At 40.5% G+C, this 17,672-nt stretch overlaps 1 protein-coding gene across 3 annotated transcripts; it reads right to left on the bottom strand.

Moving 5' to 3' along the window:
* Window positions 1-79: 79 nt before the first annotated feature.
* Window positions 80-17,427, bottom strand: LOC136159313 (dihydrodiol dehydrogenase 3-like). 3 transcript variants are annotated; one of them, XM_065921390.1, is made up of 10 exons: window positions 17,300-17,427; window positions 15,021-15,118; window positions 12,923-13,090; window positions 12,536-12,652; window positions 11,223-11,300; window positions 10,701-10,823; window positions 8,753-8,862; window positions 7,734-7,899; window positions 2,784-2,866; window positions 80-723 (listed from the first exon to the last, which is right to left on the bottom strand). In XM_065921390.1, the coding sequence occupies exons 2-10, from the start codon at window positions 15,102-15,104 to the stop codon at window positions 681-683; spliced, it is 972 nt and encodes a 323-aa protein (XP_065777462.1). In that variant the 5' UTR covers window positions 15,105-15,118; window positions 17,300-17,427; the 3' UTR covers window positions 80-680. The 3 variants fall into 3 exon arrangements, with proteins under 3 accessions (XP_065777462.1, XP_065777461.1, XP_065777463.1); XM_065921389.1 differs by having other exon boundaries at window positions 15,021-15,148; window positions 17,300-17,409; XM_065921391.1 differs by lacking the exon at window positions 17,300-17,427 and adding an exon at window positions 16,508-16,584 and having other exon boundaries at window positions 15,021-15,148.
* Window positions 17,428-17,672: the final 245 nt, after the last annotated feature.

The raw sequence follows: 17,672 nt of genomic DNA, 5'->3' as shown, positions 1-17,672 counted from the left end.
CTAACAGCTAAATTCTCCTGATACCATTCACAGTCTCATTCTCCACGAGACTAACGACTCAAGAATTCATTTCACTTATTGACATTTGTTGATGAAACAATGTCTTTCTAAAGAGTGTTCAATAAAGTTTTGCTGAATGACCAATGAACGAACTCAAACTATGTAAGGATTCATCAAAATGCTAAGCATGGGCAGACGATTAAGAAATTACATAAATGAGTAAAATGTACTGCTTTACAGGAAGCAAAATAGAACACCAATTTTTTAAAATCATTCTTTTAGCTTACCAAGATACTTATGCTGTTTCAAAAGAAGTATACAACCTGTGGATTGAGGTTTAATTGTCTTTGAAGGTAAACAAATGCACATATTTGTCTAGGAAAATCACAAGGTAAATATTCCAAAAGTATTTTTTAATGGGTAAACATAACTGATCTTTATTTTCTATCTGGTCCCTTCTATTTTCCAAACTTTCTATAATTTGGAGGTATTATTTTAATGATCAGAAGCAAGAGTTCTTACTTGAAGTCTTTATTGTTTCATGAACTTTTTATTTTTTAAAAAGGAAAGGCAAGCTTTCAGAAGTTCAGACACTTCATTTAAGTACCTTCACCAAGTACAAAAGTCTTCACCACCCTAGACGCAAGAAATTCTCGAAGAATCTCAGTGAAAGTTGAGAGTCAATATTCTTCAGAGAATGGATACTCAGGGTGACCAACACCACTGAAAGAGAAGGAGGAAGTTTCACTTATTAAATCAGTCATGTTGTCATAGAGCATTATTCTATGATGCGGTCAGGATGGGCTAAAACTCTCAATCTACAAACACATCCCTCCTTCTCCCCTGACAAGCACACATGCAGGTGTCTGCTCCATGTGCACACAGCACCTGCACATCCAATCCCAACATTCACGGGTAATATTCCCTTCACAATGACAGGTAGTTTGACCCAGGTTACAGTTTATATGAGACCACAAGACATGGCAGTAACTGTAGTGATCATTTCAGACACAAGTGAAGCTTCTGCCCCTAGATGATGAAAAGGTGCACAGTGAACAAATTAGCTGCCCTTTTTCTTACATCCATGGATAAGCAAATGAGCACTCCAAAAATCCAGAGTGCCTGGAACTTGTCATCTATTGGAGAGTTACCACAAGCTCCTGAATAATCAAACAGCTCAAAGTGGGATTATTCCTTTCTTAATTTATAATGTATTAAAACACTTGTTACTCAGCAATTAGTATTACTGCTGTTTTCCTTTTTTTCCATGTTTTCATTTTTCTTTCTAAATTTGTCCTTTTCAATTCATTCAAAAGTGCACTCTGAGCAATTCCAAGTGCCAGGAGCTATGCTGCTGAACTGAGCCCACAAAGATGAGTAAGTCAAGGCATTCACAGCCTAATGAAGAGGAACATAGAATTATACTTAAGCACCCCTAAGTACAGGAAAACAACTTGCCACCTTTTTTCTTTTATCATGGCTTTCCTCAGAAGCATGACACTGCTTTACAAGCAATAGGGAGAGTTTTGAGATCCTCCATTGGAAACAAAATCTTCATTTTACCAATAATTTGTATTCCTTTCTCTCTAAACTCCCTTCCACTTCTCCCTGTTTGATCAGTCATCTGTCTCTTCAGTCTTGACATCCTCCTGCAGTAATTAGGCAGCTGAAATCCCATGTTAGTGACTAAGTCAAAGTACAGGAGGTAGAGACTCCACAGTGGGTGAATCACTGATGAACAAATACAACACAGGTCTTTACTCAAGAAAGCAGAAGACCCAGGTGATCTTACCTGGGTGTGTCCTGCTAAGGACACAGCAGTCACTCACTGGAGGGTCAGTTAAGCTCATGATCTACTGGTAATTCAGCTTTGTGAGATAACAAGGATGAGGATGTGGGAGTTATAACAGGGGGAAAAGGCCAATTAAGAGACACATTTGAAAGAAATGGATGATGTTTTGGAGGAAAATGCAAAATCCACCAGACACTTAGGGGACAGGGTGGAAGCAGGCCCCCTGTGACTTCGTAGCACAGATGCACATTGGATTTCATGGGACCATTCTTCATAAAAAATATCAACAATACATTTTGTAATTTTGTTAGGCATAATATGAATGTCTTCTTCCTAGGTGGCTCAGTGGTTAAGGATCCACCTGCCAAGCAGGAGACCTGGGTTCAATCCCTAGGGTCACAAAATCCATTGGAGAAGGCAAAAGCAATCCATTCCAGTATTATTGCCTGGGAAATTCCAAGAACAGAGGAGCTTGTAGGGCTATAGATCATGGGATGGTAGAGAGTCATACAGGACTTAGAGATTAAACAAAAACAACAAAACATGAATGTAATGCATGATGGATTCATTATTATATAGTTATTATTAATATAATTGTTTTCCCCTGATGTAAAAAGAATTAAAGATGAAATAAGTTCACAAGTCCCTGAAGGAATACTGGGCTGCAGACACTGTGCCATCTGTTTCCTGAGTCTCTCGGCCCTGAGAGGAGGTACACCAGGCATAGGGATCAGGGGCACAAAGCAGTGAATTCACTATGATGTGAACTTGGGATTTTATTGATGGGCTGTTCTGGGTTCCAATCACATTTCTGTTGGTCAGAGATGAACCCCTAGAGGAAACCTCTGGTGTGAGGTCTGCAGGAAGCCCCTGGTTTACTCCTATGCTGGAAATCAGGACTGTTTTCCAAGAATTAAGCTTTAAAAAGCTTAGTTCCTCTACTGAACCACCTGCTACAGAAAGTAACGTGAAACATCTGCAAGTCACTTACGGTAGAAATTCATAGTATCTTCTATTTCTGTTGAGGCCATCAATTGCTTTCATGTCTTCCAGACTCAGTTCAAAGTCAAACACCTGGAAGAAAGGAAAGAACCACATTAATTCCCCCCAAGAACTGGCATCCCCCTGGGGACTGGAGGACTTTTCTACTGGATGGAGACAAGAAGAGGGGACAGGGAAGCCTTGTCTGTCCTCAGCTTCCAGGTGAACAAGCCTGGGAGCCTCTGCTGAGTTCTCACCTCTCCTTCCCACACCCTCTCCTTCTCTGTCCATCTCACAAATGTTACAGTGCATCAGTCCCTTATCCTTCTAGGTGGATCACTTGAAAAAACAAACAAATTAAAATCTTCTTTTACCAAACATGGCTGTTGGACACTCCTGGCTCGATACTGAACCTGAGCTAACATTAGACTGATTAACTCTCCCCAACATGCCCTAAGAGTAACAGCATTCAGCTGAAGCAGTGTCAGAAGAAGGCTCCTCCATGAAAGCCTATTCAAGAATCTGATATCAAACTTACTCATTACCTATAACTGAATCTAAAAAACTTTTTGTAAATGCCTTTGTGGAGAAAATTATGAAAAGTGTTTAAGACATTAGAGAACACCTAAATAATTTAAAGTTCATATCATAATTTTGAAACGGAAAGCTCAATTTTATCAAAAAAATTCATTTTCTCCAAAGTGATGTAGTGTTTCAGTGCAACATGAACCAAAGACTTAAACACATATTATTTTGTGGAATTCAGTAAAGTGATACTAAGTTTGAAATAAGAAATACCTAGTCAAGAACATTCAAGATAGCCTTTAAGAAGAAGAATATACCATGCTGAGAAGCAGCACTTATTTTATACATTTGTAACAGTATAGAAAAATGAATAGTTAAATAGGAGTTAATAGAGTTGGCAGTGAAAATCTGTGGAAAATGTGAACACTTAGATTTCCATTTAAATATGTGTGTGTGTGTGTGTGTGTGTGTGTGTGTGTAATCATTTTATATCATATTAGAAAATCAGTTCCAGGTGTATTTCAGAGCCAAATTTGAAAGCAAACACAAAAACAATTTTTCAGGGAACCATATAATTGACCCGTCACTTGACCTGACCCATAGCTTACATTGGGCAGTTAAATTTGCCGGAAGAAATGGTGAATTAATTCTGAACCTAGACATGAAGAGGATTTTTTCCTACTCCCTAACTTGGGATCATAATTGGGAAATTAAAAGACACTTGCTCCTTGGAAGAAAAACTATGACAAACCTAGACAGCATATTAAAAATCAGAGACATCACTTTTCTGACAAAGGTCCCTCTATTCAAAGCTATGTCTTTTCCAGTAGTCATGTATGGATGTGAGAGTTGGACTCTAAAGAAAGCTGAGTGCTGAAGAATTGATGTTTTTGAACTGTGGTGTTGGAAAAGACTCTTGAGAGTCTCTTGGACTGCAAGGAGGTAAAACCAGTCAATCGTAAAGGAAATCATTCCTGGAAGGAATGGAAGAATCCTTCCATTATTTGGAGGGACAAATGCTGAAGTTAAAACTCCAGTCTTTGGCCACCTGATGCAAAGAGCTGACTCATTAGAAAAGACCCTGATGCTGGAAAAGATTGAAAGCAGGAGGAGAAGGGGAGGACAGAGGATGAGATGGTTGCATGGCATCACCGACTTGATGGACATAAATTTGAGTAAACTCTGGGAGTTGGTGATGAACAAGGAAGCCTGGCATGCTGCAGTCCACAGGGGTGCAAAGAGTCAGACACGACTGAGTAACTGAACTGACTGACTTGCTTGGGATCATAGGGCTGTGCTGAGATAGTTGTCACAGTGTAGCCAAATATATATGAAGAAATATACAGAGAAGCATGCAGGCTCCTCTGATAAGAGTCACATCCACCTGGTAAAGCACTGAACTGCAAATGAACAAAAACGCCAAGCCTACAGGACAACAGTTGAGCTGAGTGCTGGCTAACACTGTGGATTGTCAAACATTGTGGATCATCAAACATTGTGGATTGTCAAATCACAGAATCAAGAGATGCAAAAAATGATCTCTCCATTAAATCCTAAAACTGGGAACAGCTTCCTGTACAGCTATGCTAAGGGTACAATAATGGTCTCCTACACAGAAATCAAAACACAGACAGCTTAGCATTAATAAGCAAAGTCTAGAATAGGAACTTTGCAACAGCAGAAACTCAAGGAGATTAAGTGTGTTACATTACAGGATTCATGGAAATACAAAATAAATCCAATATTACTAGAGCTAATCAATGAATATAGTAAAGTTTCAGATATAAAATTAGCACACAGAAATCCCTTGCATTACTATACACTAACAATGAGAAAACAGAAAGAGAAATTAAGGAAACAATTCTGTTCACCATTGCAACGAAAAGAATAAAATACTTAGAAATAAATCTACCTATAGAAGCAAAAGACCTATATATAGAAAACTATAAAACACTGATGAAAGAAATCAAAGACGACACAAATAGATGGAGAAATACACCATGTTCATGTACTGGAAGAATCAATATAGTGAAAATGAGTATACTAACCAAAGCAATCTATAGATTCAATGCAATCCCTATCAAGCTACCAATGATATTTTTCAGAGAACTAGAACAAATAATTTCACAATTTGTATGGAAACACGAAAAACCTCGAATAGCCAAAGTAATCTTGAGAAAGAAGAATGGAACTGGAGGAATCAACCTGCCTGACTTCAGGCTATACTACAAAGCTACAGTCATTAAGACAGTATGGTACTGGCACAAAGACAGAAATCTAGATCAATGGGACAAAATAGAAAGCCCAGAGATAAATCCATGCACCTATGGACACCTTATCTTCGGCAAAGGAGGCAAGAATATACAATGGAGAAAAGACAATCTCTTTAACAAGTGGTGCTGGGAATACTGGTCAACCACCTGTAAAAGAATGAAACTAGAACACTTTCTAACACCATACACAAAAGTAAACTCAAAATGGATTAAAGATCTAAGTGTAAGACCAGAAACTATAAAAATCCTAGAGGAAAACATAGGCAAAACACTCTCTGACATAAATCACAGCAGGATCCTCTATAACCCACCTCCCAGAGTAATGGAAATAAAAGCAAATATAAACGAAGGGACCTAATTAAACTTAAAAGTTTTTGAACAATGAAGGAAACTCTAAGAAAGGTGAAAAGACACCCTTCAGAATGGGAAAAGATAATAGCAAATGAAGCAACTGACAAATAATTAATCTCAAAAATATAAGCAGCTCATGCAGCTCAATTCCCAAAAAATAAACAGCCAAATCAAAAAATGGGGCCAAAGAACTAAACAGACATTTCTCCAAAGACATACAGATGGCTACCAAACACATGGAAAGATACTAAACATCACTCATTATCAAAGAAATGCAATCAAAACCACAATGAGGTACCATCTCACGCTGGTCAGAATGACTGCTATCAAAAAGTCTACAAACAACAAAAGCTGGAGAGGGTGTGGAGAAAAGGGAACCCTCTCACATTGTTGGTGGGAATGCAAGCTAGTATAGCCACTATGGAGAACAGAGTGGAGATTCCTTAGAATAACAGAAATACAACTGCCATATGACCCAGCAATCCCATTGCTGGGCATACGCACTGAGGAAATCAAAATTGAAAGAGACATGTTTTCCCCAGTGTTCATTGCAGCACTGTTTACAAGAGGCAGAACACGGAGGCAACCTAGATGTCCATCGGTGGAAGAATGGATAAGAAAGTTATGGTACATATACACAATGGACTATTACTCAGCTATTAAAAGGAATGCATTTGAATCATTTCTAATGAGGTGGATGAAACTCGAGCCTATTATACAGAGTGAAGTAAGCCAGAAAGAAAAGCACCAATACAGTATACTAATGCATATATATGGAATTTAGAAAGATGGTAACAATAAGTCTATATGTGAGACAGCAAAAGAGAAACAGATGTAAAGAACAGTCTTTTGGACTCTGTGGGAGAATGGGAGGGTGGGATGATTGAGAGAATAGCATTGAAACATGTATAGTGTCATACGTGAAACAGATCGCCAGTCCAGGTTCAATGCATGAGAAGGCTGCTCATGGCTGGTGCACTGGGGTGACCCTGAGGGACGGGATGGGGAGAGAGGTGGGAGGGGAGTTCAAGATGGGAAACACATGTATACCCATGGCTGATTCATGTCAAGGTATGGTAAAAACCACTACAATATTGTAAAGCAATTAACCTCCAATTAAAATAAATTAATTAATTTAATTTTAAAAAGGAGGTTAGAGATCACTGCCATAAATATGTGCCCCAAAATTCACAATTGATGGTGTTAGAAAAGCAGTTTTTGAGAGGTGATCAGGACATAATTGTGCAGCCCTCACGAATGATATTTTTAAAATATCATATAAGAGCCTTGGGACAGCTCTGTGGCCCCTCCACCATGTTAAGGTACAAGGAGAAGCCTCTGACCTAGAGGAAGACCCTCACCTGACCACACGGGCACCCTGACCTCAGACCTCCAGCTTTAGAACTGTGAGGAACAAATTTCACTTTTTCCCAGTCACTCAGTCTGTAGTATTGTGTTAAAACACACAAAACAGTCTAAAAAAAAAAAAAAAATCACTTAATGCAATTTCATCAATTAAGAACAAAGACAATAAGATATCACTTGTACAACGTGACAGAATAAATTGGAGACATAGCACTGGAGTTAAAATCTCTGTTTTCTGTCCAGCCATAAGTCTCTCCAGCCATGCCAACTCTCCTGTTGTCACATCAGGTGGAGAAAACCACCAGGAATACACACAAGGCTTTCATGAATGGGAAAGAACAGGTAACTCATCTTGGCTCAAGGAAAGTCTTGAGAGATGGACATAGAATGACCCTGTGAAGGATATTCCCTAGGAGCCCTCTGCCCACAGCCCTGCTCATCATCACCTGCATGTTCTCTTTGACCCGCTTCTTGTTGAAACTCTTGGTCAGAACCACAACCCCACGTTGTATCTGGTACCGAAGGGCAACTAGAGCTGGGGTTTGCTTGTGCTTTTGGGCAATGGCAGAGAGAACTGGGTCCTCCAAGAGAACGGGGTGGTTCAGGTTCACCCTGGAAGGAAATTCAGAAATGCTGAGGAGCTGAGACTGATTTGTCTCAGCTTCCCAAACAGACAAGAAAGGTCCACTGTAGACAGGGCTTCTCAAAGTGTGGTCCATGGACCAACAGCATCAGCACCACTTGGGATCTTGTAAGAAATACAAATTCCATGGCTTAGATGAAGACAAACTGAATCAAGACCTCAACTGTGTAACCTCCCATTCTGTGTTTACAGGGCTCTGCAGGTGATTCGGATGCATTATTGAGTTGAGACCAGGACTGCCAAACTCATGGATTATTCTTTAAATCTGAGAGGTTGTTTTTCTTCTATTATCAAGAGCATGAATAGAGAAACAAAAGAAAAAAAACAGGGATCGTTTTTAAATTTCACTTTTCTAAGGTACTAATTGAGACGTCTCAAAATAAGACACATTTATTTCATCATTATTCTACTATAGATGATTACAAGAATGACTCATCAAAAATTGTTTCTATCATGATTGATCTATGAGTTACATATTATTATCTCAATTTTAGACATAAGATAAGAGGTTTGGAACATCTATTTTTAGAAATGTGTTCCTTGGTTAATAAATAAGTAAATCATGACATAATGTGTCTCTGGCCTCAACTGGGGGACTATATGTAGATTTTAATGCAGACATTTTTTACTGATGAGTCAACAAGCTCATACATATGGAAAAACAGGCTGGGTGATGGCATTACAAAAGAGAAGAATTCATTCCATCCCTCCCCACTCTCCCTGCTGCCTATGAGAGCTATCTGAGTACCATAAAATGTAAACTATTTCATCAAAAATTGAATTTCAGGGAAAATTCCAGTTGTCTTCAATAGGATTCAGTACCATTCTTTTACTCGTTGGGATCCCAGAGCACCAAAGGCAACAAAAACGATATCATGTGACTTGCAGAAGTCCAACAGTTTGCTCTGATTGAGATAAGGGTGACATTCCACCTGTAGAAGGCCCAAAGAGAACAGTGTCAGATTATTTGCAAAGGTAATATTAACAGGAGAGAAATATTAAAAGGTTAAAAAATGCTGAGGGAAAAACTATAACATTAACTAGAAACTTGAAATATTAACAGCAAGAGTGAAATAGAGAAAAGTGTGTTTACATACTTAATTATATGATGGAAATGGATGGGAGAACAAGTCCAAGATTGAGTAATCAAAATATAGGCTCTACATCTGAGTAAAAGTTTCAGAGTAAATATTTCATCTACTGTTAGTATTACCATGAACCTTTAACTTTGCCCTCTAACCTAGACGGTTTTCATCATCCCCAACACATTCTTTTCTACTGTGCTCCTTGTTGAAGGCCCATAAAGGATGAGATCACCAAGACTAAGGATTTAGCCATCAAGTTCAGTTCAGTCACTCAGTCGTGTCTGACTCTTTGTGACCCAATGAATCGCAGCACGCCAGGCCTCCTTGTCCATCACAAACTCCTGGAGTTTTCTCAAACTCATATCCATCGAGTTGGTGATGCCACCCAGCCATCACATCCTCTGTCGGCCCCTTCTCTTGCCCCCAGTCCCTCCCAGCATCAGGGTCTATTCCAATGAGTCAACTCTTCACATGAGGTGGCCAAAGCATTGGCGTTTCAGCATCAGTCCTTCCAATGAACACCCAGGACTGATCTCCTTTAGGATGTACTGGTTGGATCTCCTTGCAGTCCAAGGGACTCTCAAGAGTCTTCTCCAACACCACAGTTCAAAAGCATCAATACTTCGGTGCTCAGCTTTCTTCACAGTTCAACTCTCACACCCATACATGACCACTGGAAAAACCATAGCCTTGACCAGACGGACCTTTGTTGGCAAAGTAATGTCTCTGCTTTTTCATATGCTGTCTAGGTTGGTCATAACTTTCCTTCCAAGGAGTAAGCGTCTTTTAATTTCATGGCTGCAATCACCATCTGCAGTGATTTTGGAGCCCAAAAAAGTAAAATCTGATACTGTTTCCACTTTTTCCCCATCTGTTTCCCATGAAGTGATGGGACCAGATGCCATGATCTTAGTTTTCTGAATGTTGAGCTTTAAGTCAACTTTTTCACTCTCCTCTTTCACTTTCATCAAGAGGCTTTTTAGTTGATCTTCACTTTCTGCCATAAGGGTGGTGTCATCTGCATAGCTGAGGTTATTGATATTTCTCCTGGCAATCTTGATACCAACTTGTGCTTCTTCCAGCCCAGCATTTCTCATGATGTACCCTGCATATAAGTTAAATAAGTAGGGTGACAATATACAGCCTTGTCATACTCCTTTTCCTATTTGGAACCAGTCTGTTGTTCCATGTCCAGTTATAACTGTTGCTTCCTGACATTCATACAGGTTTCTCAAGAGGTGGGTCGGGTGGTCTGGTTTCCCTTCTTTTTCAGAATTTTCCACAGTTTATTGTGACCAAAACACCACACAAATTCTTAAGCCACTCTTACATGATTTGTCTTTTTTATTTACTTCCCATTCCATCTTTTCGTGGTTTTCCTTCCTATACATGTTTTGCTACAAGGCACTTTCCAGTCCAATTTCTGTTCATGCTTTCATCTCAGAAAAACGCCTCTGGATTCTACCCATAATTTACCTGGAAGTCTTCCCCACCTTTTCCACCCAAATTTATCAAACAAGGGATATCATTCTGGGTTCTAGTCACACCATCCAGACAGAGGCTCTGAGCTCTAGAATCGTCTGTCCACAGAGGTTGGATGAACAGGAGGGGAGGACAGACAGGCATCAGGCTCCAGGGAAAAAGGAGGTTCTGAGAGCAGGAGGGAGAGGAGCTGAGCAGCTCACCTGGTTGCAGACGGGCTTGTACTTGAGCCCCGGCTTGTTCAGGATCTTCTCCAGCTGCTTGTGGTTGAAGTTGGACACCCCGATGGATTTGGCCAGCCCTGCATCCTTGCATTTCTCCAGGGCCTGGAAGGGAAGGGTGGTGAAAAATTACATGGAATGATAGAGCAAGAATAAATGCTGAAAAACATCGGTAATCACCGTCATCCATCAAGAGTTAGCATTGATTATCAAGAAGAAAACAGTGGAAAAATTCATGACACAAGAAGAATTACTGTCTCCTTAGAAAAAAACCCTAGAGAAGACATATCACATGGAAGGAAAGAGATACCTGTCTGCCCTGTCCCATATTCTACTCCTTCGTTCCTCTCTGTGAACATTTCAGCAATGGTTTCCTCCCCACAACCTCAACATCACCACTCTTAGATTCATGAACTGTTGAGTCTGATGGTCCACAGCCCATTCTTACAGGTGGAAGAAATGAAAGAGGTTGCTCCTCCCTGGTTGTCTCCTCCCTGGACTTACCTCCCACGTAAGACAGAGATCCACTGAGTCAAATATCAGTTTTCCATTTTCATCTTTTGGAAATAATTCCTCCCCTGGCTGGAACAAAAGCAGATATTTTAGAGATGTCACAAAATAATTTCCCAATATTTATCCAGGCTGACAGGCATCAGAAATTAAACATCCATGAGTTAGGTTTACAACTTTCGAGATACTAATATCTGCAAAGTGATTTGTCTATGGAATTGTAAGCAGTGTCTTTAGGAGAGAGGCTTATTCTAATCTCTTATACTTAATATATGTTGTAATAAATACAATTTTTCTAGGTTCTAAAAGTGACTCACAGTGATTTCTGTGATATTTGTCTGTTACTTGTACTTATCTATTTTGAAGTGTCTCTCTTGAGCTAGAACTGGTAGTAAGTTACATGGGCTTCATTTCCAGCATAAATATTGCAATCACTTTCTTTTCCCCCTGAGGATCAGATGCCCTAGGGCAGGCATATGAACCAGTAAGGCTCAAGTTAGTTGGATATGGAATGTGGAAGATCCAGACAAGCTCTCAAATTCGTGACCATGAGCCTTGAACTGCCCCGAAGCCACATTTGCCACCAATGGAATATGTTCAGTAAACATAAAACATACCATGAGTAACGCCATGATAAGGGATACAAATGAGGAGACATTTCCGAAGAGTTCTAAAGCTCCTAAAATCTGTCTGTGACTGGGACTTGCCATCTACATAGTCCACTAAGTGATTTTGCATCAGATGAGTTGAGTTGATTTCTATAACTTGAAATCAAGAATTCTAAGTAAACTGTTCTTATTGGCTAAGTGCAATCTACAAACGTCATCTTGAAGACAGACAAGAGTGTAGGCAAGGTCTTCCAATCCCTATAAAGGTATGAGGTTTAGATGCACCCAGAGGGAGCACCATCAAATCTGCTCAACTTAAAAGGATGAAAGACAAGATAAACTCATCATGTTCAATGTAAGGCAGTGTCATGCTCACCATGGCTGCACCAAACTCTTGGTTCATGAAATCCCCAGAGACTCACAATCATAACCAGGACTGTGTGCAGAACTGGCTTTTTTCCCAAGATTTTCAGGCAGAAAAACTCAGATTATTTAACACCTTTCCCTGGGAGTCTTGTAAGGGATTCAAAGAAACTCAGTAAAAAAAAAAAAATGATCACTAATGATTATTTGGGAGATTCCACTCTAGTGTAACCATCCCTACAACCTACTAAGAAAAATCTTCATTCAACCATCCAAGCAAGTTGATGCACATTCTAACACAAGATACAAAATTATGTGATCACACAAAGTTCTAACCTTCAGAGCCACTGGAATATGAATAATATAGAGATCAACATAGTCCAGTTGAAGAGTTTTCAGTGATTTTTCCAAGGCTGGTTGGACCAACTCTGGTCGAAGGGAAGTTAACCAAAGCTGCAAGAGGTTAAAGAATGGAAGTTGAATCAATAACACTTTAGGTAACTTTTTTTCCATACCACTTGGCTTGTGGGATATTACTTCCTTGACCAAGGATAGATCCTGGCTCATGGCATTAAATCACCAAGTCTTAACCACTGAACCACCAGGGAACTCTAATACTTCAGGAATGCATGTACGAATAGTTCACCAAACAGTGATCCTATTATATAACTGTCACCTGGGCAAATCACTTCCACACATGTGCAAACACTTAACACACAGCACCTTTGAGGTGTAGAATATGTCTTCTCTCTTCACAGTGCCATCTGCAATCTTGCTTCGAATGGCCTGGCCAACTTGCTCTTCATTTTGGTACACATGAGCACAGTCGATATGGCGGAACCCAACCTCTATAGCGAATTTGGTGATTTCCAGAGCTTCCCTCTTAGCAGCCTACATAAGCAACAAGGTAAAAGTTGAATATCTACATGACCAAGAGATTGCTAAGGCGCAAGAAGATCTTCCTAAGAATCAACATTTCTTTGTGCTTTTGGTTCATTCTGCAAGTGTTATGATGAACTCATGGCAGTTTCTCTGAATGTTCCTGGCCAGTGATTAAATGAACACCAAGGAACCCTTCAATCCCAGATGGCCAGTGGTTAATCACAGGTCTCGGAGGACCCCAAGACAACCTCCAGGTTCAGTGATCTGCTGGAAGACCCAAAGGACTCAGCATTAAGTTATAGTCATGGATAAGATTTATACTGTGAGCTGTTTGAAGCAAAATCAACGAAGGTGTAAAATCCCTGGCAAAAGCATCAAGAACCATGTGAAAACTTCCAAGACTTTTGTCTCCCAGTGAAGCCACACAGAATACACCAAATAAAACGCATATGTGTTAAATAAAGTGATGTTTTCATATAAGTATACATTGCTAATGATTACCACAATCGACCTAGGCAACAGATGCATCACCTCACACACTTAAATTTAAGGTATGTTTGTAAGAAAATTTAAGGTCTAGTCTCTATAAAATCTCAAGTTATAGCCCATTGTCTTTAACCATAGTCACCGTGCTACACATCAGGTGTTCAGACTTCTTCATCTTAGGACTGAAAGTCTGTACCCTTGACCAACATCTTTTCATTTTTCCTAGACTTGTCCCCAGTTTCTGGTCACCATACCCTACCCTTTCTACTATGAGTTCCACTTTTTTAGATTCCACCTATAAGGAGATCATACAGTCATTGTCTTTCTGTTTATGGTTTATTACACTTAGCTTAATGTTCTCACAGTTCATCTGTGTGCTTGGAAATGACAGGATTAATTTTGTTTTTAATATTGAATAATATTCCATATCTTTTTATGTGATTCAGACTCGTTCCTGTTTCAAGGAGGTAGATAGTTGGTGTAGCTTCTCTCTGTTAGGGTTAGTCCTGGATTTTCTAAATGCTTGGTTATTTGTGTGTATACCAAGGAATGAACCCAATGAGCTTCAGTAACAGTCTGGACTCTTCCCTCCCCACTCCAATTTGTACTACAAAGTGCTGGCTTCTGTTTCCAAATTGTGTCTAATTATTTCCACCAGTTTTATAGATGAAAACTATGAGGCTCAAAGTTTAAGGACCAGTCCACTGTCACAACTACATACTATAAACACAAGATGGATAGCAAATTTTCTGGTTACAACATGGAGACTTGTCCACTAGCTCCTCTTTTATACCCCAGCGCTGAAAACACTACTTAAATAAAAACACATTAGAAAACACAAAGATACATTACAAAACCTGGCCTGTAAGATTGCATCTTATCACCTCAAATGATACTATAGTTCCCATCAGAAGAAGTTTCCAAGCAGAAACTGAAGCACAGGGCAAAACACAGCTGGAGTGTTTCTGCCCTGGCACCTATCAGGCACCCCACAGTAGAAAAACAGTTTTCTCCCATTATTTTTCAGTCACCTCATCTTCAGGACCTTCCACCTAAAAACTTCTCTGGGTCATATCTTTTTGGAAGGAGGAAAGAGCTCTTGAGCTAATAATATCTACAGAGAAACCCCACCATTGCAATCACCCTTAAAGCAAAACAGCTGACAGTGTTCTCCACAGCCGAGCCGAGCCTCTTCTGCCACGCTGGGAAAGAGACAGAAACTGGAGGGGAACCCAGAGTAATCTGCAGGTGAGCACAGCCTCAGACCCTGATGCAGAGCGGAGACTGGATGCTCTCTCCCCTTTCACAGCACATGGTTCTAGCCTGGTTAGTGGAACCCCGTGACCCGTGACCCTCCCAGAGTCACACAGGAGCTCAGTGTTTGACAATCCAAGTCCCTTCTGCTGTCACATCCACTACTATTTATATCTCAGCCCACAACCAGTACTGTTACCTCTGGAGGTGCATAGGTTCCAAATCCAAGGACAGGAATGAAGTGGCCATCATTAAGCTTCACCTTCTGGCTTTTGGGATCCATTGTCTGTTGTTCCTCTGAGAAAGCAGATTGATTTTTTCTTCTGCCTTCAGAGGTTATAAATAACAAAAAGATAACACTCCAGCTGCACTGTCCAGTGTTTACTGATGCATTGTAGGAGAAGTGTGATTAAACAAATGTCCATGGAGTCAGAGAGTTACCTTGTTTGATTTTTTTATCAGTATAACCTAAAGTATTATATAAAGTGAGATTGACTGAACAATTAATGACCATTAGTAAAACTAGAAATTTCTACTCACCAATCTTTTTTATTTTCTGTTATAGGCCCAATCTCAATCAAACATAAACTGAAACAACTATCTTACAATACAAACAGCACACATACACAAAATGTAAAAGTGATAATAGCATTTTTGAAAATTTTATCCCTTAATAAAGAATCAAAACTTCAAATGAAAGTAAATTTTCTTTTTTACATTTCCCACCAGCAAAATTATTTTGCTTTACAGACCTGACAGTGGTGAAATCTTGAACGGGAAACCTAAACCAGACATTTTGGCAAAGCGTTTATTGGAGGTTAATTATTAACAGCTTTAGGATACCATGTGCAGTGTGCAAAGAGACTCTGAGTGTTTCTATGTTGTACTTAGCTCTATAACTTTTAGAGTACACTTACTTTCCGGGTGGCCCTAGTGATAAAGGACCTGCCTGCCAACGCAGGAGATGTAAAGTTTCGATCACTGGGTTCGATCCCTGGGTTGGGAAGATCCTCTGGAGGGCATGGTAACTCACTCCAGTATTCTTGCCTGGAGAATCCCATGAACAGAGGAGCCTGGCGGGCTACAGTCCACGGGGTTGCAAAGAGTCAGATGGGACTAAAATGACTTAGCACACACCCAAAGTACTCTCATGATGTAACTGATACATACTATACATAATTCACTAACTTGTTCAACATTATTCATAAAAGAAAACCCTATAAACTACATGTGTGTTAGTCGCTCAGTCATGTCCGACTCTTTGCGACCCCACGGGGTGTAGCCCACCAAGCTCCTCCATCCATGGGATTTTCCAGGTAAGAATTCTGGAGTGGTTTGCCATTTCCTTCACCAGAGGATCTTCCTGACCCAGGGATTGAACCTGAGTCTCCTGCATAAACTACATAAATTATAACAAACTTGGAAAGAGTAAGGAAAATCGTGATGCATTGATATATGGGGGTGTGGTAAAGTTAAATAAAATTTAACAAATACAGTGATGTCAGCAAAATGGTGAACTAGGAGGGCTGAACTCTCCCATGGAAAGGCAAGAAAAGAAAGAGAAATCAGCTGAAAAACCTCGTAAGGTCTCTGGGAAACAGTCAAAGATCTACAGCAACAAAGTGAACACACAATTAGGAAAAATCCAGAACAGAATGGTAGGAAATTTCATCGTGTATTACTCACCTGTACCCTCCACCTGCCTGGGACAGTGCAGTCTTGATCAGCCCCCAGTTGTCTCCCTCAATCCAGAGTGATCAAAGAAAACCAATTGTGCAATGTTCCAAGCAGCTTGGGGGCTGCCTGGAGACTGGTGTCTGTTCTACTTAACTCTAAGCTTAACCTGAAGGGCAGCTGGAATGGCTATTGCAGTTGCAGGGGATTTATATATATATATATATATATATATATACATATACATATTTATAAGTATGTATATACATGGAGCCAAGAACAAAGGAATAAGGGTGGAGACATAGACTAGACCATGTATTGATAAAACCCTGAGTAGAACTGGGGTGTGGATTTGGGAGCCATAGGGCATTCAAAAACAATCATAAATTCACCAGACTCAGAATGTCACCCAGGGGCCAGGCAAGATGCTGACTCAGAAATGAAGTGAGTCACTCTTAACTTTCCTGTTGGGGTGAAACAAGGGCAAGGAGAATGCCAGGCAAACTAGTGAAAGCCAGCCAGGACAAGGAACAAGATCTACCAAGAGTGAGTATTTGCCCGCTGTTTCAGGTAGCCAATTATGAACACACACATATATACACACACACAGGAACACACACACATCAGGATGGGGCAGGGAGGTCAGACGGCCCCGAGGATCAGGGTTTGGGGCTCTGATGGTGTGCCAGGGCTGCACAACAGGCACAGCTGCCCGCACCAGGGGCTGCTCCAGCATGCCTCCCTCCAGCTCTGCCACCCTCTGGAGCAAAGGTGCCAGAGTAGGGGAGGGGAGTGCACACTTACAAGGGGTGGAACCAGTCTGAATCCAATCCTCAGAGTTCTCCTCCAGCATCCTGGGACCTGCCTGGCCCAGTAGGGTGGAGACAGCCACTGCGCACAGGAGAAGCCTTTGCTCACACTGGGCTCTGACTCTAGTCTGCCCCTCCCCCTCCCACCGAGGTGACAGTTGCCAGCACGCCCTGGGAAAGGGTGACCTCTGACCAGTTCAACTCTAGCTCTGCCCCAAAGCCTCTGGGCACACAGACTGCACAGAGACGCGTACACAAAAGGACAGCCCTGCAAACCAAGACAGGTAACTATTTCACCTAATTTCATAGACACAGAGGATGTTAAGCAAAATGAGAGGACAGAGAAATCTGTTTCAAATGAAACAATG

The sequence above is a fragment of the Muntiacus reevesi genome, chromosome 2 (assembly GCF_963930625.1).
Source record: "Muntiacus reevesi chromosome 2, mMunRee1.1, whole genome shotgun sequence".
In the NCBI taxonomy this organism is placed as follows: domain Eukaryota; kingdom Metazoa; phylum Chordata; class Mammalia; order Artiodactyla; family Cervidae; genus Muntiacus; species Muntiacus reevesi.
The sequence above is the reverse complement of the archived record's forward strand: the minus strand, read 5'-3'. Positions and strand labels throughout refer to the sequence as shown.